Source organism: Symsagittifera roscoffensis, chromosome 1, assembly GCF_963678635.1.
Source record: "Symsagittifera roscoffensis chromosome 1, txSymRosc1.1, whole genome shotgun sequence".
Classification (NCBI taxonomy): domain Eukaryota; kingdom Metazoa; phylum Xenacoelomorpha; order Acoela; family Convolutidae; genus Symsagittifera; species Symsagittifera roscoffensis.
This window is the reverse complement of record NC_087062.1, coordinates 35582748-35606209: the sequence shown is the minus strand read 5'-3', so window position 1 is coordinate 35606209 and position 23462 is coordinate 35582748. Positions and strand designations below refer to the sequence as shown.

The following is a 23462-nucleotide window of genomic DNA, read 5'->3' as shown; positions in this document are numbered from 1 at the left end:
ATTGTGAAGGAGAAATATAAAAAATTTCTAGACATGAACAAAATTCTTTAAAATAGCAATAACTTTGTGCAATTGTTTTTCATTGTGATCGATGAGTTCAAAGTATATATTTTTTTCTGGAATCAGCCGCGTTGAAAATTGTTCGCGTTGTTTTTGACTGTAGCATAGGTCGATGTGCTTGCGCATTTCCTTAACGGTGTCGGCCTCGACCATGTTGTGTCGCTAGTGAACGTTGTTAAAATTATTTTTGATATCGGGAAATAACGTTTGGACATATTTGAAACCTTGAAGGCACCACAATTTTGAGCGAGAGATTATTCTAATTAATTAATAATTAGAATAAGTACCAATCAAAAAGGAAACGATAAATCTTTGTTTTGGCAGAACACCTGTTAATATTTAATTAATTCTGTATTGTGCTTCCCCCTTACTTTTGCTTGTGTGCGTTGAAAATTTCGCATTATTTCTGCTTTCAAGTCTATTAAATAAAACATAAATCCGAAGCGAAAAATCCATCAATGCTTAAAGTTGGGAAGTGAAATATCAGAACTATAAGTGATTTTGTACTGATTTGAATCAAAATTAATTGAAACTACGGTTTTTAAAATCATTTATTTGAAAAACGGTATCTAGAACAGACCTTTGTTTTATTGCTTTGATCATTCATTAAGTTCATGGCTGACGATTACGATCATTGAGCTTGGCTTACGATTATTTATACAAACAAATTTTGTATTAAATAATCCTAAAAGAAATAATCTGCTTTATTTTTTTCAAATGGATTTGCCTCCACTTGCATTCAGTGGAAATCGTAAAATTTCCTACCAACATAAAACGACCAATTCAAGGTGAGCAGGATTCCTACTTTTGAACGGGAAAAGTCATTAAAATGTTTTTATTTTCTCATGTTTCAATTAAAATTGACTTTTTCTTATCGCAGAACTAATCAGCAAAGAGTCCAAGAAGAAGAAAACGATGAGGCGCCAATTTCGAGGCGAAGGAATAAAAAAAATGGCAGTGGTCATCACTCAAGTTAGTTTATATTTTATAATAACTCTACTTCCAAATTTAATGACCTCTCTTTAACTAATGGGAAACGTTAATGAAATCACAATAAAACTTCAACTGAGTGTCAAATTAAGGCAAAGCTTTTGTCTGAGTGGCGAATTTAGTTATGATGGCAAAGGAAACGGGGCAAGTTGAATCGGAGGAGCGGTCAAAAGTTGGTTATAAAAATCAGAATGCTGTTTTCAATGCAGCTGAAAAAAACAAGTGAAATTCGAACTTCGCTCAAGGATTTTTGTTCAATCGTTTAGGTGGAGCAAAAATAGTATCCCAAGAAATATCATTAGAAGGTGTTATTATCAAATATCCTTGGGATTCGCATTTTCATTTAATTATCTCGTTTTAAGTTTTCTTATAATATTAAGTACGATGAAAAATTTACCAACCTCTTGTGTAGTCCTCAGCTTCAGAGCGAATTTGTTGCAAAATTCATTCAGCGGGAAATCAAAACTTGCTTATACGTCTTTTAGCGAACCAATGAAGGCTAACAAAATTTTACTAAACAAATCGGAAGATCTCAATTTTTTTTCGAGGATATAATTTGAAAAAGTTCGCTTTAAGCACAATCTATCTCAACTCGCTTCTATATGGAACTAATGGTAGCAGAATCTTTCTTTTCATCAAAAAAAAATTCTTTTCATCAAAAAAATATTTCTTTTCATCAAAAAAGTTTGCGTTGCAGTAAAATTGTTTTCTCTGAAAATAAAGAAGTGACAAATAAGCTAATTTACTACAAATTATAACTATTTTTTTCAGCCACAATATAGCTACTCCTTTTTCAATACATGGCTACTCCTTTTTCATTTCTATAAGATTTGTTTTCAAATTTTAACCTAATGCAATAACTCATTTTCCAATTTAACCCAAGTCTTTTTTATGCATAGCCCACATACCCTCAATAAAACCAACCGTAAATTTTTGCCAAAAATATCAGTGTTTTTTGCAGAATTTTCAGTGCATATGTTTCGAATATTTACCAGATTATGCCCTAATCGATCGAGGGAGGTTATCCTGAAAAGTTTTGCAAGATTCTTGCAAATAAGGGTAAAATTTCAAGATCTTGCAAGACCCGTATCCAGTAAATTTTCTAAAATATTCTAAACTTCAGATCCGAAATTCAGTTTTTCTTGGTTATTTCAGATCTAAAAAATCAATGATTCTGACATCAATTTTGCTATTTTTGATTTTTTGTGTGTGTTTGATAGCTTCTGCTAGCTACTAGCAGGTATTCAGCAACGTCTCAAGTTGGAGACTGCCAAAATACGTTTATCTAAGCATAAGATTAACATTGAAACCGCAAAAGTAGCGCATGAAAACCAAAAACTTGACGGGTCTTCTAAGAGTTTTTGAAACCTTTTTAACACAGTTGAAAAAGAAACCTATTTCGAAAAAAACTGTCTGTGAAATTAATCGGAATTTTTTTTTTACCGCCAGATTATCTAAACGTAATTGTTTACTGTAAAAACATCAAAAAATTAAAACTCAATTTGCTCGAAATGCATAAATTATAAATTTACAAAGGATTTTTCAGTTCTGATTTCACAATGCAATGCGTATGGCAGAAGATGCCAAGAGATCAACTAGATCTCTCAATAAAAAGAACAAAAGTGAAAAGAAAAGAACCATCAACATACTACATACACTATCTGAAATTAGACTTCAGAAAAGGAAAAAAATGGAAGAAGAAATAAAAACGTATATCCCTGTTAGTATGTCAACGAAATTCTTTTTTTTTCGGGAAAAACTAGAAACAAAGAATGACAAAGCAATAGAATTTATAAAATACTTAAACGGATATTGGAAAATCACTTGATCCCACAAATTTTAGGGAAATACAAAATCGAAAATAACAAAATGAACAATTTTTGCAATATGGGTTAAAGCCTTGTGTCTTATGCTTTGCCAGTAAGTGAATAACAAACCTTTTTGATCTTCAAAATATATGTCATAGATGATGACACACCACTCAGCACTATAGAAATCAAGCATTAAAGAAACTTGGAGAAACTCAAGGAGAGACAGACAGATATTGGAGTGAATATGCTGAGAAAAAAAAAAACTTTTTTTCTACTTCTTGAAAAAAATAGTCACTGAAAAATAGAGTTTCTAAAGAAACTAGAGATAAGAGCACAATTAGAAGAAGCGACTAAATCAACACTTCTTTGGCAGAAGAATGAACACAAAAACAAACCTGAAAAGAATCACTGATCTACATATAAAAATTGGGGCTGCGTCGCACAAATTATTACGAGCTTTTTTTCGAATTAAAAGATATCTGGTCCGGGAAGTTTTATCAAGCTCGACTGAACAAATTAACGAAATGAATCAGTAACATATGTAGTGAATGTGTAAAAAATAATAATTTTCGAGACTATTTAAACCACCACCTAGAGGAGTAACTTTTTAATAAAAGCGTCATAATCAATCTGACAGAATGGATGAATTCAGAACAGGACCAAACTTATCATCTTACACATGATGGATGTTTGTTTAGGCATTAACATAGCGACAGTTTTTTTGCCACAAGAACGAAAAGCTGTCATGAAAGCAAAAAGTTTAAAATAGTTCACCGAAAATAACAAAATGAACAATTTTTGCATTATGGGTTAAAGCCTTGTGTCTTATGCTTTGCCAGTAAAAGAATAACAAACCTTTTTGATCTTCAAAATATATGTCATAGATGATGACACACCACTCAGCGCTATAGAATTCAACCATTAAAGAAACTTGGAGAAACTCAAGCAGAGACACACAGATATTGGAGTGAATATGCTGAGAAAAAAAAACACAAAACTTTTTTTCTACTTCTTGAAAAAAATTGTCACAAAAAATAGAGTTTCTAAAGAAACTAGAAATAAGAGCATAATTAGAAGAAGCGATAAAATCATCACTTCACTAGCAGAAGAATGAACAAAAAAACCTAAAAAAAAATCACTGATCTACATATAAAAATTGGGCCTGCGTCGCACAAATTATTACGAAATTTTTTTGAATTAAAAAACATCTAGTCCGAGAAGTTTTATCAAGCTCGATTGAACAAATTAACGAAATGAATCAGTAACATATGTAGTGAATGTGTAAAAAGCAATAATTTTCAAGTCTAATTAAACCACCACCTAGAGGAGTAACTTTTTAGCGTCACAATCAATCTGACAGAATGGATGAATTCAGAACAGGAGCAAAACTTATCATCTTACACATGATGGATGGAAGTTTAGGCATTAACATAGCGAAAATTTTTTCGCCACAAGAACAAAAAGCTGTCATGAACGCAAAAAGGTGAAAATGGTTCACCGAAAATAACAAAATGAAAAATTTTTGCATTATGGGTTAAAGCCTTGTGTCTTATGCTTTGCCAGTAAGTGAATAACAAACCTTTTTGATCTTCAAAAAATATGTCATCGATGATGACACACCACTCAGCACTATAGAACTCAAGCATTAAAGAAACTTGGAGAAACTCAAGGAGAGACAGACAGATATTGGAGTGAATATGCTGAGAAAAAACACAAAATTTTTTTCTACTTCTTGAAAAAAAAAGTCACAGAAAAATAGAGTTTCTAAAGAAACTAGAGATCAGAGCATAGCTGGAAGAAGGGATTAAATCATCACTTCACTGGCAGAAGAATGAACAAAAAAAGAAACCTTAAAAGAAACACTGATCTACATATAAAAATTGGGCCTGCGTCGCACAAATTATTACGAATTTATTTTCGAATTAAAAAATATCTGGTCCGAGAATTTTTACCAAGCTCGATTGAACAAATTAACGAAATGAATAAGTATAATATGTAGTGAATGTGTAAAAAAAAATAATTTTTAAGACTAATTAAACCACCACCTAGAGGAGTAACTTTTTTAATAAAAGCGTCACAATCAATCTGAGAGAATGGATGAATTCAGAACAGGAACAAAGTTTATCATCTTACACATGATAGATGGACGTTTAGGCATTAACATAGCGACAATTTTTTTGCCACAAGAACAAAAAGCTGTCATGAAAGCAAAAACTTGAAAATGGTTCACCGAAAATAACAAAATGAACGATTTTTGCATTATGGGTTAAAGCCTTGTGTCTTATGCTTTGCCAGTGAGTGAATAACAAACCTTTTTGATCTTCGAAATATATGTCATAGATGATGACACACCACTCAGCACTATAAAATTCAAGCATTAAAGAAACTTGGAGAAACTCAAGGAGAGACAGACAGATATTGGAGTGAATATGCTGAGAAAAAAAAACACAAAATTTTTTTCTACTTCTTGAAAAAAAAGTCACAGAAAAATAGATTTTCTAAAGAAACTAGAGATAAGAGCATAATTAGAAGAAGCGATTAAATCATCACTTCACTGGCAGAAGAATGAACACAAAAACAAACCTTAAAAGAATCACTGATCTACATATAAAAATTGGGCCTACGTCGCACAAATTATTACGAATTTTTTTTCGAATTAAAAAATATCTGGTCCGAGAAGTTTTATCAAGCTCGATTGAACAAATTAACGAAATGAATCAGTAACATATGTAGTGAATGTGTGAAATGCAATAATTTTCAAGACTAATTAAACCACCACCTAGAGAAGTAACTTTTTTAATAAAAGCGTCACAATCAATCTGACAGAATGGATGAATTCAGAACAGGAGCAAAACTTATCATCTTACACATGATGGATGGAAGTTTAGTCATTAACAAGGCGACAATTTTTTCGCCACAAAATCAAAAAGCTGTCGTTAACGCAACAAAATTGAAAATGGTTCACCGAAAATAACAAAAAGAACAATTTTTTGCATTATGGGTTAAAGCCTTGTGTCTTATGCTTTGCTAGTAAGTGAATAACAAACCTTTTTGATCTTCAAAATATATGTCATATATGATGATACAACAGTCAGCACTATAGAATTCAAGCATTAAAGAAACTTGGAGAAACTCAAGGAGAGACAGACAGATATTGGAGTGAATATGCTGAGAAAAAAAAACACAAAATTTTTTTCTACTTCTTGAAAAAAAAGTCACAGAAAAATAGATTTTCTAAAAAAACTAGAGATAAGAGCATAATTAGAAGAAGCGATTAAATCATCACTTCACTGGCAGAAGAATGAACACAAAAACAAACCTTAAAAGAATCACTGATCTACATATAAAAATTGGGCCTACGTCGCACAAATTATTACGAATTTTTTTTCGAATTAAAAAATATCTGGTCCGAGAAGTTATATCAAGCTCGATTGAACAAATTAACGAAATGAATCAGTAACATATGTAGTGAATGTGTGAAATGCAATAATTTTCAAGACTAATTAAACCACCACCTAGAGAAGTAACTTTTTTAATAAAAGCGTCACAATCAATCTGACAGAATGGATGAATTCAGAACAGGAGCAAAACTTATCATCTTACACATGATGGATGGAAGTTTAGTCATTAACAAGGCGACAATTTTTTCGCCACAAAATCAAAAAGCTGTCGTTAACGCAACAAAATTGAAAATGGTTCACCGAAAATAACAAAATGAACAATTTTTTGCATTATGGGTTAAAGCCTTGTGTCTTATGCTTTGCTAGTAAGTGAATAACAAACCTTTTTGATCTTCAAAATATATGTCATATATGATGATACAACAGTCAGCACTATAGAATTCACGCATTAAAGAAACTTGGAGAAACTCAAGGAGAGACAGACAGATATTGGAGTGAATATGCTGAGAAAAAAAAACACAAAATTTTTTTCTACTTCTTGAAAAAAAAGTCACAGAAAAATAGATTTTCTAAAAAAACTAGAGATAAGAGCATAATTAGAAGAAGCGATTAAATCATCACTTCACTGGCAGAAGAATGAACACAAAAACAAACCTTAAAAGAATCACTGATCTACATATAAAAATTGGGCCTACGTCGCACAAATTATTACGAATTTTTTTTCGAATTAAAAAATATCTGGTCCGAGAAGTTATATCAAGCTCGATTGAACAAATTAACGAAATGAATCAGGAACATATGTAGTGAATGTGTGAAATGCAATAATTTTCAAGACTAATTAAACCACCACCTAGAGAAGTAACTTTTTTAATAAAAGCGTCACAATCAATCTGACAGAATGGATGAATTCAGAACAGGAGCAAAACTTATCATCTTACACATGATGGATGGAAGTTTAGTCATTAACAAGGCGACAATTTTTTCGCCACAAAATCAAAAAGCTGTCGTTAACGCAACAAAATTGAAAATGGTTCACCGAAAATAACAAAATGAACAATTTTTTGCATTATGGGTTAAAGCCTTGTGTCTTATGCTTTGCTAGTAAGTGAATAACAAACCTTTTTGATCTTCAAAATATATGTCATATATGATGATACAACAGTCAGCACTATAGAATTCACGCATTAAAGAAACTTGGAGAAACTCAAGGAGAGACAGACAGATATTGGAGTGAATATGCTGAGAAAAAAAAACACAAAACTTTTTTTCTACTTCTTGAAAAAAAAGTCACAGAAAAATAGATTTTCCAAAGAAACTAGAGATAAGAGCATAATTAGAAGAAGCGATTAAATCATCACTTCACTGGCAGAAGAATGAACACAAAAACAAACCTTAAAAGAATCACTGATCTACATATAAAAATTGGGCCTACGTCGCACAAATTATTACGAATTTTTTTTCGAATTAAAAAATATCTGGTCCGAGAAGTTTTATCAAGCTCGATTGAACAAATTAACGAAATGAATCAGTAACATATGTATTGAATGTGTGAAATGCAATAATTTTCAAGACTAATTAAACCACCACCTAGAGAAGTATTTTTTTAATAAAAGCGTCACAATCAATCTGACAGAATGGATGAATTCAGAACAGGAGCAAAACTTATCATCTTACACATGATGGATGGAAGTTTAGTCATTAACAGGGCGACAATTTTTTTGCCACAAAATCAAAAAGCTGTCGTTAACGCAACAAAATTGAAAATGGTTCACCGAAAATAACAAAATGAACAATTTTTTGCATTATGGGTTAAAGCCTTGTGTCTTATGCTTTGCTAGTAAGTGAATAACAAACCTTTTTGATCTTCAAAATATATGTCATATATGATGATTCACCAGTCAGCACTATAGAATTCAAGCATTAAAGAAACTTGGAGAAACTCAAGGAGAGACAGACAGATATTGGAGTGAATATGCTGAGAAAAAAAACACAAAACTTTTTTTCTACTTCTTGAAAAAATAGTCACAGAAAAATAGAGTTTCGAAACAAACTAGAGATAAAAGCATAATTAGAAGCTGCGATTAAATCCTCACTTCACTGACAGAAGAATGAACACAAAAAGAAACCTTAAAAGAATCACTGATCTATATATAAAAATTGGGCCTGCGTCGCACAAATTATTACGAATTTATTTTCAAATTAAAAAATATCTGGTCCGAGAAGTTTTACCAGGCTCGATTGAACAAATTAACGAAATGAATCAGTAACATATGTAGTGAATATGTAAAAAACAATAATTTTCAAGACTAATTAAACCACCACCTAGAGGAGTAACTTTTTTAATAAAAGCGTCACAATCAATCTGACAGAATGGATGAATTCAGAACAGGAACAAAGTATATCCTCTTACACATGATAGATGGACGTTTAGGCATTAACATAGCGACAATTTTTTCGCCACAAGAACAAAAAGCTGTCATGAAAGCAAAAAGTTGAAAATGGTTCACCGAAAATAACAAAATGAACGATTTTTGCATTATGGGTTAAAGCCTTGTGTCTTATGCTTTGCCAGTGAGTGAATAACAAACCTTTTTGATCTTCAAAATATATGTCATAGATGATGACACACCACTCAGCACTATAAAATTCAAGCATTAAAGAAACTTGGAGAAACTCAAGGAGAGACAGACAGATATTGGAGTGAATATGCTGAGAAAAAAAACACAAATTTTTTTTTCTACTTCTTGAAAAAAAAGTCAAAGAAAAATAGAGTTTCTAAAGAAAATAGAGATAAGAGCATAATTAGAAGAAGCGATTAAATCATCACTTCACTGGCAGAAGACTGAACACAAAAACAAACCTTAAAAGAATCACTGATCTACATATAAAAATTGGGCCTACATCGCACAAATTATTACGAATTTTTTTTCGAATTAAAAAATATCTGGTCCGAGAAGTTTTATCAAGCTCGATTGAACAAATTAACGAAATGAATCAGGAACATATGTAGTTAATGTGTGAAATGCAATAATTTTCAAGACTAATTAAACCACCACCTAGAGGAGTAACTTTTTTAATAAAAGCGTCACAATCAATCTGACAGAATGGATGAATTCAGAACAGGAACAAAGTATATCCTCTTACACATGATAGATAGACGTTTAGGCATTAACATAGCGACAATTTTTTCGCCACAAGAACAAAAAGCTGTCATGAAAGCAAAAAGTTGACAATGGTTCACCGAAAATAACAAAATGAACGATTTTTGCATTATGGGTTAAAGCCTTGTGTCTTATGCTTTGCCAGTGAGTGAATAACAAACCTTTTTGATCTTCAAAATATATGTCATAGATGATGACACACCACTCAGTACTATAAAATTCAGGCATTAAAGAAACTTGGAGAAACTCAAGGAGAGACAGACAGATATTGGAGTGAATATGCTGAGAAAAAAAACACAAATTTTTTTTTCTACTTCTTGAAAAAAAAGTCACAGAAAAATAGAGTTTCTAAAGAAAATAGAGATAAGAGCATAATTAGAAGAAGCGATTAAATCATCACTTCACTGGCAGAAGACTGAACACAAAAACAAACCTTAAAAGAATCACTGATCTACATATAAAAATTGGGCCTACATCGCACAAATTATTACGAATTTTTTTTCGAATTAAAAAATATCTGGTCCGAGAAGTTTTATCAAGCTCGATTGAACAAATTAACGAAATGAATCAGGAACATATGTAGTTAATGTGTGAAATGCAATAATTTTCAAGACTAATTAAACCACCACCTAGAGAAGTAACTTTTTTAATAAAAGCGTCACAATCAATCTGACAGAATGGATGAATTCAGAACAGGAGCAAAACTTATCATCTTACACATGATGGATGGAAGTTTAGTCCTTAACAAGGCGACAATTTTTTCGCCACAAAATCAAAAAGCTGTCATTAACGCAACAAAATTGAAAATGGTTCACCGAAAATAACAAAATGAACAATTTTTTGCATTATGGGTTAAAGCCTTGTGTCTTATGCTTTGCCAGTAAGTGAATAACAAACCTTTTTGATCTTCAAAATATATGTCATAGATGATGATACACCAGTCAGCACTATAGAATTCAAGCATTAAAGAAACTTGGAGAAACTCAAGGAGAGACAGACAGATATTGGAGTGAATATGCTGAGAAAAAAAACACAAAACTTTTTTTCTACTTCTTGAAAAAAATAGTCACAGAAAAATAGAGTTTCGAAAGAAACTAGATATAAGAGCATAATTAGAAGAAGCGATTAAACCATCACTTCACTGACAGAAGAATGAACACAAAAACAATACCTGAAAAGAATTACTGATCTACATATAAAAATTGGGCCTGCGTCGCACAAATTATTACGAATTTTTTTTCGAATTAAAAAATATCTGGTCCGAGAAGTTTTATCAAGCTCTACTGAACAAATTAACGAAATGAATCAGTAACATATGTAGTGAATGTGTAAAATACAATAATTTTCAAGACTAATTAAACCACCACCTAGAGGAGTAACGTTTTTAATAAAAGCGTCACAATCAATCTGACAGAATGGATGAATTCAGAATAGGATCAAAACTTATCATCTTACACATGATGGACGGATTTTTAGGCATTAACATAGCGACAATTTTTTCGCCACAAGAACAAAAAGCTGTCATGAATGCAAAACATTGAAAATGGTTCACCAAGTTTGGCAGCTAACAGCATACTCAATCAAGAGGAGACGCCAACTTGTTGTGATTTTGCATGATAAAAGGCAATGCCTAGCTGAAGCGACAAGTAAACACCACAAAGGCAAATACTTAGATCCAGTAGAAGTAGTTTTGTGTGTTGAAGCAAACATGAAAAATCAAGATGGATAAAGATCATTTACGCTCGTTATACTCGGGTCTCAAATACAGAAGATTAGTCACCCATTTAAAAAAAAACATCAAAAAGACAAAAATCATCAATTGCCGGACAGTTCATGTAAAAAAAGGGAAGTTCAAATAAATTTTTTTGATTGTCTTACAATATCAAAATCAGAGTTTCAACCAACCATTGACCTGGAACAAAATGGGGTGGCGCAATCAATAGGATGGAGAAATAATAATTGTGTTGAGATTAGTTGAACAGAAAAAATTAAGTCATACCGGATAGCTCAGCCTTATTATCAGTTGTGCAACGCATGACGTAATATGCTGGATCGTAGAAAAAAAGTTCTCAGAATTGATCAAACCAAAACAAAAATTAGTGTGAAAACAACTACAATGACTTGAATCTAAGCGAAAATTTGAGATTTTTTTTGTTATGTATTCTGATAATTATAAAAGAAAATATGAAATTTATCGGCCAAATTGTGAGAGAAGAAGCAACAAAATTATATCTGATCATACTAGTTTTGTGAATTGTTCTAACTTTACATTGAAGTACCCGTAATATTTGATTACCTACAAAAATACAAATGTGTAAAGAAAATCAAAAACAGGGACAGAAAAAAAACGATCGCGAGCCTTAAAATGCGACAAACACAACGTAACAGAGAGAGTTTCAAAGAAAATTATGATTAAGCGCAAGAATACATGAAACGACTTAAAATTCCCATCCCAAAAAATGAAACAATTAACTTCATTGCCACGTTCAGAGCTGAAAATAATCACTGATCTACGTATAAAATTTGGGAATATGTCGCACGAAATAATACGATGTTTTTTTTCGAAGTGAAAATAAGGTGGAGCAATCAGTAGGCCGGACAAATATTAAAAGAGTTGAGATCAATTGAACAGAAAGAATTAAGAAAAATTGGATAGCTCAGCCTGATTATCAGTGATGCAACGCACGACGTAATATGCTGGATCGGAAAAAACTCTCAGAATTGATCAAACGAAAACAAAAGCATTTGAAAAAAGTTATAATGACTAGAATTGAATAAAAAATTTGAGGACTTCGCTGTTATGTATTCTGATAATTATAGAGGAAAATGTGAAAATTATCGGCCAAATTGTAAAAAAAAGATGCAATAAAATTTTATCCGATCATACTAGTTTTGTGAATTGTTCTAAATTACCCATACTATATGATTACCTACAAAAGTACAAATGTGCGAAGAACATCAAAAACAAAGTCAGAACAAAAACGATCACGAGCCTTAAAATGCGACAAACACAACGCAACAGAGAGAGTTTCAAACAAAATGATGATGAAGCGCAAGAATACATGAAATGACTAATGGTTCACATCCCAAAAAATGAAACAATTAACATCATTACCACGGTCAGAGCTCGGGGATATGAAATTGTACGCAAAATTTATAACAAAGGGAGGTAGCCATTCGAACAGTGCTACAACTTACGGGAATAAATGACTAAATTAGAGACACAGAAAAAAGAAGAGAGTAAATTAGAGAAAATCATACGACACCGAAAAATGAGATGAAACAGCAGTAAGATAAGATAAAAACAGACAAACGAAACACGACGAGGCCGATTAAGAGCAGCAAAAAGCAGTCATTCCGGACAAAGAGCTAGATATTACGGACCAGCCAAAAACAACAGAAAAAGAAACAAAATGTGTACTATGACTAGTGAGAAAGGCAACGCCACGACTGTCCAACGGCCATAGTCCAAATCAAGATCCAAAAAGATAAAAGCTGCAAGTGGCGTACACGTGACCAAAGAACCATCCAGTGAGGCCGTTTGATGGGAACTTTTTCGGAATAAATCAGAAAAATAGAACTGCGATGAGGGAGTACGATACCGAGGATATCACACAGATGCTGAAATTATTAGTGAGGAGGATCAAGTCAGACAAGAAGAATTTCAGATAACCACTAATCAGAGACCTAAAAAAAGGTTGCCTGTCTCAATAGAAGCGCTGAACCGAGTCTATCTAGAATACCTAACTTGTTCGCAACCACCAGAAGGCAACGAATAAGGAGTCCGAAAAATGCTGGGAGATAATTGAAGCCTCAAGACTAGAAGAACTACTAGAGTGGAAATAAAAAGATTGATACGAGTGGGTAGACAGATGACATAAGAGATTGCCCAGGATGAAGCCAAGGAGAAAAAACCAGACTATTAGAGGCGACATGGAAAAAATCAAAGACATAACTCTCTAGAGAAATATGCACTCACCATCTCGAAATTTGCTTGCTACTTTGCGGGTCCATTTTTAGCACAGAAGAAAATTCTCAGTGCACGTTGGATGTCTGCCTATGAATTAAATGATGCAACAGTTGACTGATAGACGACAAAAATTTGAAAGCTTCACCAGGCGCAATTTTACGTAAACAGCATTGGAAAAGATTGTATGGAAAAGATCATCATGAAAACGCCATAGTCCTAATAACTTTACTCGTGAACAAAATGTTCTGCGCAGGAACTGAAAAAAATCAAGTACAAGTGCGAAAAACTTACAATTACTTGAGCACTGGACCTGTGAAGAAGGCTTTTTTGATTTTCTGAGAATGTACATCAGTACAAAGACAGACGACGGGAGCAAACATTACGGCCGAATCACTCTCATGCCTACAGAAACAAAATGTGGAGAGATCTGAGAAATTCAGTGAATCCTGCACACCTACATAATTTGTATAAACCCAGAGGAAGTAACAGTAGTGAAAAGCCTGATAGGAGAGGCTACAAAACGCTACTCCTCCAAATAAACCACATCCTTCGATAGAATCAAAAGAATTTCTTTCATCATTTAATACCAGACTCCACATTGAATTGGTAAGAAAGTTGAACTCAAAAAGAAAAGAGTTGTCAATCGAGACATTCACAACAAAAAACCACGCTCATACCAATGTTATGACCCTCAGAGATAAACATATCACTAAAACCAATTATAATGGAAGAGCATCCTTGGAATAATTTGGGTTAAACCATCATAAAAATTCCCAACCATTTTATCTATATTACAGGTCTATCAAAGTTATTATTAGAGCAAAACATGATTTAAATTAAACGGAGCTCCATGCTACCAGACACACTACTGATGAAATATTATAATGGACAGCTTTTGCTTACAAAATTGGTGTCTCACGGACCTTCACTAGAAACCGAGCTTTCAATGACAGAGTGATTTTTTTAATCCCAAATACAAAAAGCCAAAGAATAAGGACAGCCGAAAAGATGCGACTCATATAAGACCACTGAGCCATAATTTTGGTTGAAAAGACAACGCAAAAGCCTAACACAATCAATGCATAACCACTATCACTAAAAAGTCGAAACATAGGTCGAGCACAGTAGAAAATACCAAATTTCGGCCAAGGAAGTTCAAACAATCTGAGTTGCGTTGAGCAAACTCAAAGATTTATCAAATGGATTCGATGGTCAAAAATTCGAAACATCCGGAAGTAGATCGACATAATCGAAACACCAAAATTTGGTGAAAAACTTTGAAACATAATTCATAAAAATCCAACTAAGTCTATCAAAAAATACTAGTCATACAAATTTCACAAAAATTGATTTTGTGCCATTTCTCAGGATAAAATTTTTGAAAAATTATTAGGATTTTTATTTATTTTGATAGTTTGTATGGCATGTTTTTGTATGCCTTGATTAATTTATGATTAATTAAAAATTCAAAATTAGAAAGATGACCTCCAGATTTTAAAAGTTTGCCAGATTTTAAAAAATTGATATTTTCCTTATATCATTATATCAAGACAAAAATTCAGGCCTTTTGCGATGCATAGTAATTGCGAAACGCTCAAACCTATGGTGACTGTACTTTTGAGTAACCAAAGTTTTTGCCACCGGTTACTCAAATAATTTGAGAATTTAAATTTTAGAAAAAAATCAAAATTTTTGGTTTACTGAAAAAAGTAGTCATATAGTTTCCATATACAAAAAAAATCACTAACCATAGACTTTTCATGCAATTTTCTGTAACTCTGTAATTGTATCAAAGTGCATGAATAGCGTTTTTTCATATATGAAAATTGAATGATTAGCACTTTTGATCAACCCGGGATAACATCCTATGATGATTTTTTATCAGAATGACATATTTATTTGCAGTGAGTTGAATCATTTTTGAGCTGTTTTTTCCAACTTTTAGAATACTTGTTTGCAATTTGAATCAAAAATTTTAAACCAATATGTAACTATTTGGAAGAACGTTTTCTTCGTTATTCCGGATTACCGCGGGACCATCGGTATTTTTCGACAGTGATCGAGCTATGTTTTGACCCTGCTCGACCGTGCTCGCGGTATGTTTCAACCGTGCTCAACTTTGCTCGAGGTATGTTTCGAGAATTGATTTTTTCTTTCGGGAAAGTCAAAATCTCCAAACTCAACCTAGACCACAGCGATATGCCCCAATCTGGTCACGAGTAACAAAAGTTATCAACCCGTGTTGAGGTGCTCAAGATATGCTTCGACGGTTTCGACCAAAAATTGGTATGTTTCGAACGTGCTCGACCCAAATTTAGTATAACTCGATTGGGCTCGGCCGAAACAAATGTGCTTGACCATGCCTGGCCCAAGCAGGGTATGTTTTGACCGTGCTCGGCGAAGAAGTATTGCCCGACCATGTTCGAACCAACAAAGATATGTTTTGACGGTTCTCGACCGAATTCGGGTATGTTTTCAACTTTTAGACTCATGAGTTATCCTGATTTGAACGCTATATTTTATGCATTTTGCGTCCCTGGTTGACCTCCGTAGGCCAAAAATTTTGTCATACAAATCCAACTAAGTCTACGAAAAAATACTAGTCATACAATTTTCACAAAAAGTTGATTTTATGATTTATGATTAATTAAAAATTCAAAATTAAAATGATCACCTCCAGATTTTAAAAGTTTGCCAAATTTTAAAAGTTTGATACTCTCCTTACATCATTATATCAAGACAAAAACTAAGCTAACCGTGCTCGACCGTGCTCGAGGTATGTTTCGACCGTGCTCAAAGTATGTTTCAACCGGGCTCGAGGTAAGTTTCGAATTTGTGCTCGACCCAAAACTCTGTCTCGACTTATTTTTTCGGTCGAGCACTGACTTCTGCTCGATGAAAGTCGAAACATGAAGTGAGCTCCTTGACCCGGAAGTTTTTGCTCTTATATTGGAAAGCTCGATATATTATTTGAGCACCTTGACACAGGAAGCATACAATTATCTTGCTGAGATGTTTTTGTAGAACTACTCATTTATTGCTCTTCCGCTTGTTGTCGGATGATATAGTTAATTTAAGACAATTTGTCTACAATGTTAATGGTCAAAATACGAGCTGTTTAGCTCATTGTGGAGAACCGCTGTTGTGCCCCTGCGTTTGAGCCACATGTAATTTTTTGTGTTTTTTTTTCTGGGCTGGGTAATATTGCGTCACCCTCCAGAACGGATCTTGGTGAGCCTTGAGCATTCAACTTTTTGATTTAAAGGTGGAGATGTAACCAATACGACGGGAAAATAAATTATTCTGAGTGTTAGCAAAAATGAAAAACCCGCTTCGGGTTTTTCAAATTTCAACTACTTTCACTTCATTAAGTAACTCGTCGCGGTATTTTGAAACAAAAATTAGGTTACGAGTTAAAGAATAAAAATACTGGCTTCAATTTGAAACACAATATCCTCCCCACCTCATCGTTATGCTGAGCGCGGACTAGTTTTGGAAAATTGATCCCTTGTCGCACAAAATGGTGATAAATAAGAAAATGGTAGCTTTGAAAGTTACAATCCGAAAAATAACAACTTCACCGTCAATAAAAAATTGTTAAACTAAATTTCGGTTTTGAAGAAAAGCAGTCAAAGTTTGTTTTTTGAATTCAAATTTGATTTTTTTAAAATGCAATAAGAAAACATTTTTTTAAGTATGATCTTTAACTGATGTAACTTATGAAAGATACTTTGAGAATTCCTTCAATTTTAATTGTTGCAAGTTAATGAGAAAAACATTTATTTTACAACCATTATAATTGCGAAATAATTTTGGATCCCATCTCTGTTTCTTCTTAACTGTCAGACGAGGTACGTATGTGAAACTCAGTCAGCTTACGCTTCGACTAATTTTTTTTTCTCGTCCCGACCCTTGGAATGGGAAAGAACTTTGTCTTTGGGTGTTTTTTTTATTTTGACCATGTTTTCTGATGATTAAAAACGCTTTTCCAAACTTTTTCGGTGATTTTTTAAACTTTTGTTGTTTGACAGTGGAGTGCACCATCCTTTTAACAAAGGAAATGAGAAAAAACTTCAAAAGAAATCAAAATTCAAACCGATGAAAATCAAATTTGAGCGTTAAAAACTTGAAGTTTTAGAAAAATCAGCAAGCTTGCCCGCATTTAAGAAAAGTGAAAACAAATCGATTATAATGGATTTTCGTGGCATATAATGTTGTAAATATAATCGATTCCCATATTACGTTCTAAATGGACTAAAAACGGATTTAAATGAACCCACACCGCCCCACCTGAACCCCCCCCCCCCCCCACCTGAACACCCCCACCTCAACCCACCCCCACCTGATTACGTTACGTTGGGCGGGTGGGGGGAGAGGCGGGTTTGTTGTAAATGGGCAAACACTAGGGGGGTAACGTTGAGTAATATAAAAGGTAACAAAAATATCAAAGTTCAAAAATAACAAATTCAATTGAACAACAAGTAACCAACGTAACCAACTTTAAAACGTAGAAAAGACTTTATGTGCGTTGAAGTTCGCATCTCAGTAAAGTGGAAAAAAATCGATTCTAATTTAGTTTCATTGTCAGTGCCCACAAAAGTGAAAATAAATCGATTATAATGGATGAAAAAAGGAAGGATTTTGTTGCCTCGAAAAATACTAATATTGTAATCCATTTTTAATTGATTATAATTGATTTACTTTCATTTTTGTGGACACTGACAAGGAAACTCAATTATAATCGATTTTTATTCTTGGAACTCCAATGCGGGTGATCTATATAAGAGTCTTCACTACGTGCATTGACTTTAAAAGCTGTCAAAACATATCCGGAACTTGTTGAAAAGTCTCCGCGTAAGATCCTTTATTCAATTCCGATAATTAAAAAAAAAAATTTGTGGGATATATTGCAGCCTTTTAGTCCTAATTTAAACAACATCAAAATTTTTCAGAAAGTCTTCCCAGAGTCGAGAAAAGACCGGTTTGAAACTTTTGGGTTTTAATCTAATTTCGAGCAAGGTCTTAAAGTCTGATCATTTAGATTAAAATATTCGTTCAACATTAGTAAGCCTAGTTTTCAAATATTTTTAGCACAATCTAAATTAATGAAGAAAAATGTTTGGATTTTTTTAATTTTCTTTTATATTCAGTTTTTTGAGGAAAACTGATGTAGAATATACCCTTTTAACGTGATCTTTGAATCTGTCAGATCCTGTCATCACAACAGGAATAAAAAAAACGACACCAATTGAAAAAATTTGTTAAATTTTTTTAATTAGTCGAAATGTTTCGTGCCACAGATACGCCAACAGACAATCCCTGTTTCACACCAGGAATAAAAAAACGACACCAATTGAAAAAAACTGTTAAATTTTTTTAATTAGTCGAAATGTTTCGTGCCACAGATACGCCAACAGACAATCCCTGTTTACGTGCTCTCCTGTATTGGCAAAACTAAGATTGCAACCAATTATCGCAGTTTAGTAATCAAGTTTGTTCTGCCCTAATTAATGGACTTTTTAAATTATCAAATCGATTACAATCAGTTGCATTGTATAATTTGTTCAATCGACTCGACAGTCGCCAATATCCATTTTTAAAAACAAGTTTTTTTTAAATATTTTAATCAAAAATTTTATACACTTTTTATACAGGTTATACACTATAAAATCCTTTTTATAAGCAAATTGAAGCGAGGAAAAAGTTTTGTTACATGTCTTGTTTTAATGAAAATTACCAATAGCGATAAAAAGTAACATAAAAGCGTCAAAATAAGACCAAAGTTGACATTTTTTCCGCAAAACGCAGAATACGGTCAAATTTTTTTGTATTGCATGATATATGTGTATACATGTGTGTGCGAAGGGGGCTGAAAAAATACAACTCAAAAAAAGAACTTTTTTCTGAAGTTGTTAAATTCCAGCAACTACCTTATTTTTGTAGTTTTTCATATTTTTCCAGGTTGGAATAGATTCCTTGATTTTAGCTCTTGATTTTGAATTTCAGTAGATTTTTTTATGCCAGAACAATGCTGTTTATAAATAGTTCTTAAAATCCTTGTAAGAACTTATTTTTGGTTATCTTTGCTACAATAGTTGTGGTCGGAATTTTTTGTACTACTTGTAAAGAAACAGGCTAGTTGTTTGAAACAAGTTTTTGAGAGCTCATATGGTGCATATCTTTAAATGGCAGTTTTCTATATCCCCATTACTATTAATGAAAAATAATAAACAGTTTTTTGTTTTGGAGATTATTCAACTCAACTGCAATACGTTACTTTGAAATAACGGCATCGTTTAGTTAAGCTTTTGGAACACATCAGAGTTCATTTTTATTTATTTGATTTTGCATTGTTTCTTTCCGTTAAGTAAATGTCCGGACTCCTTTTTCAAACCAGTATGCATATGAGTTATAAGTCCACCAAAATACAACCTGTGGATGGATCTAGTGATCCAGCGAGTGCTGATGCAGAGTTGACTAATCCCACATTTTTATCATCCAATGCTTCTCGGAATGTGTCGTGCGATTCTCCGAGTAAGAGGACAATGGGTGCTCTGCACGCAATCTCGGCTGTGTTTTTGCTACCCGCGATGCAAGCTGACACAAACAGAGAAAGGCCGCCGATAATCCCTAACGCAAGATTATTCAAAGGTGAAAATATATTTTCAAGTTCATTGTCAAATTCTTCAAAACTAGGCATCAGATTTATCAGTTAGCCCAGAAAATTTTAACAAGATGATAGCAAGAGTTTTTAAGTATAACACATTTGTTTATTAACTCAGGATTAAAACGGCAACCCAAGATTCACCAGGGTCAGCACAAAAAATTCATAATCAAAATTTTCGATAGTCGTAAACAAAACCCAGATATATTCTTAAGCTTTTTTCGATAAAACAAAAATAAGAAAGTCACGCCAAATTTAATCCTAAGCTTAGCTTAGTCGCACCAAAGTAGAAAAAAAAGACGAGCACAAAAAATTTGCATATAAAAATTTTTTGCCGTTGTTGCTTGCAAACTGTAAGATGGACGCACTAGCAAAACTTAGAACTTTTCGTATTTTTGCAAGTTAGATTTACTCGCGTATTACTTGCGAAATGCAGGACACCCAACGGAAAAGACTGCATCTTTAGATTCTATGTCAACTACAAGCAATTGTTTGCGGTAGTAACAAAAATTCATCACAACAAAAATAAAAAGTAACATATTCAAACAAACGTAGCGATTCATCAAACAAAAACTCAGTCAGCAAATAACTACAAAAATTAAATGACAAATACACACTTTTTGAAACTTTCTTCCTAAGTTCTTGGGTCTTACTTTTTATTATGAGAAAATTGAAGCTGATTTGGGTGGCATTGGGAGCCAATAAAACAAAACGACCAAACCGTGCCCAAAACAAATCAAAAGGTTAAAACAAAGCATTTTGAAAGTTTTGGTATTTTATACGTTTCTCGTTAAAAGTCTATGAAGCAGGGCTTAGCAAATTATCGTGACCAATTAGTTGCAATTAAATGGACCATTAATTGACAATAGTTTTCTTTCAATTAGTGTCAATTTACAACGAAGGCCAATTAATTGCAATTAATTGGGTCTTCTATACTTGGGTGGCACGCTACATAATATTAAATAAAAATCTGATGAAGGTAGCAGCTGCGTAATTTGTTCAATTTTTTGAACAATTTTTTTATCATTACAGGATATGCATTCAACAACCTGAAACAGAGCCTGCTTCCCATGAACCTCGAAATACGGCTTTTTCTGAATTTTGGTTAAATACTGATGTAGCAAAAGCCGTGAATGAAACCAATTAATTACAATTAATTGTTTAAATGACATAACCACGATTGTCAATCCAATTAATTGGCGAAAACAGTTAATTGACATTGTATCCACCAATTGTTTTTACTAAGCCATGCTATATAGACCAACTGCTTGTGATCCCTGTTTGGAGCTTAGACACTAAATGGCAAAAAAATTTTGGAAACCCTACTTTTCAAAACATTTCATTTTCACCAAAAAACTGAAGCTACCAAAAAACTGAAACTACATAGAGCACGGACTGAATCTTGTTAACTATTTGCTTCCGTTTTGTAAAAGGATCCAATTCATTACAAAATGAAATGAAGTCAACCAATAAGAATACGAAAAAATGCTTAGCTGAGAAATACCAAACGAATACGAATGGACCTTAGAACGGACATCCTGCCTTGTTTAGACAAAAACGAATTATAGAGGAGCCAATTCTTTACAAAGTAACGTAGGGGAGCAAATAAATTACAAAATCCTACAGAAACTATAATTTTGAAAAAACTTTTACGGTTCGCTTTTAATTCATTTCATTCTCAAAATTGAGGTAGCTGATTTTTATTTTTTTCGTACTTCATCCCCAATTTTTGAAGCAATGACAATAATATTAAATAGAAATCTGATCAAGGTAGCAGCTGCGTAGTTTGTTCAATTTTTTGAAGAATTTTTTATCATTACAGGATAGGCATTCAACGATCTGAAACCGAGCCTGCTTCCCATGAACCTCGAAATGCGGCTTTTCTGAATTTTGGTTAAATACCGATGTAGCAAAAGCCATGGATGAAACCATGCAAATGTTTTAGTTTTTTTTCTAAATACTGAATTTTTGAGCTCTGTTTTTGATTCTTATACCATTTTTCTCAAATATTATTTTAAAAATTGCAACCACAATGGATCTATTTAACAATCTCCACCAATTTCAAGAAAGGGGGTAGATTGTTAATTAGATCAAATTGGTCAATTTTTCGACCAATTAGAATGCAGCAAAATTATAATTCTCAATGGAAAGCTCAGTGCTAGTTTACTGTATTTATATATAGTGGTGGATATTCTTAAATAGGTTCCATAGGGGGGTATTGTTAAGTAGATTCACCACAAATAATAGTGAAATAAATGAATGAAATATCAACAACCCTGAAATCAGATAGGTAACTGATGGTTTCTTAATTTCTTTTGTAAGTAAACAAGTTTTTATAGAAAAAAATCAGTTATCGCCTATTTTTTTGGACACAGCGAACATTAAAACAACTGTATTTTTGCAAATCATAAAGAAGTTATCGGTAAGCCTTAATTACTTAAGTCTAAAGCTAAATTTACTCAATTTTTTCTACTCTCTCAGCTTGCAGACAGTGTTATTGTGTTGAGTTAAGCTCAATTTTACTCAAGAATTTTTGCACCTGTAAGCGTCAACAAAATTTAAGTTCGAAAGTTTGCCGTAAAATAATTGGAAAAAAAATTGATTGATTGTGAAATAAAAACGTTTTTTTTCTCGGATTTTTCCAGTTAAAAAACAAGGCAGATGTTGAAAAAAAATGAGTGGCTATAGGTATAACTAATACATTAAATCTGAACGGACAGGACACTGTTCAGCGTTGATCGAAATTTGGTTTTCTTGCATTTATAAAATGTAAAAAATCTAATTATTTTATAGTTACTTTTAACGATTATTTGAGCATCATTTACTTAAAACATTACATTTTAAATTATCGGTCAAAAAATTTGTTTTGACCTAAGTTCAAACGCAAATTATCCTAATTTTCTATTTCACTAATTTGTTAGATTAACTCAGATGCTCAACCGACAGTAGAGTCTTGATTCAATATAAGATTTTAATGCCACTTGAAATTGAGTATCACTACACCGACAAATCTGATCAACAACTATCAGTGTCGATTGAAAACGGATTTTATGTAAAATTATTGATGAAAAAATTACTAAATGTGTTATTTTAGTTTGCATAAATACAAAAAAACATAAACACAGATTTTTTCCTTTATTGACCAAACAAGGTTTTTTACCTAACTTTATTTGCAAAATTATCCATTTTTTGAAATCACTAATTATTTTGGTCAACTCAGGTCGTCAAGGTACATTATGAACGCTGTGATGAAAACATAACAATTTGAAAAGTCTTATCTTGTAAGCAAAGACAAAATGAGTAAAATGTTAAAATAGGTGGTAATTTTGAGCATAGTGCATGTATAAAATTTGTGAATTATAATGCATGATAAAGTCATTTCATTTTCAAATAATTGTATTGCTA

At 32.7% G+C, this 23462-nt stretch overlaps 1 protein-coding gene across 5 annotated transcripts in view; it reads left to right on the top strand.

Annotated features, from left to right (window-relative positions):
• Positions 1-443: 443 nt before the first annotated feature.
• LOC134843542 (gamma-aminobutyric acid receptor subunit pi-like) overlaps positions 444-23462 on the top strand; it is a 69465-nt gene continuing 46446 nt past the window's right edge. For 2 of the 5 annotated variants that reach the window (XM_063859672.1, XM_063859654.1), the window contains exon 1: positions 19658-20044. In XM_063859672.1, the coding sequence (XP_063715742.1) occupies positions 19765-20044 (280 nt within the window). In that variant the 5' untranslated portion in view covers positions 19658-19764. Of the gene's footprint in view, positions 849-940; positions 1033-19657; positions 20045-23462 lie in introns of those variants that run through there. The other 3 variants (XM_063859681.1, XM_063859663.1, XM_063859688.1) reach the window with 2 other exon arrangements.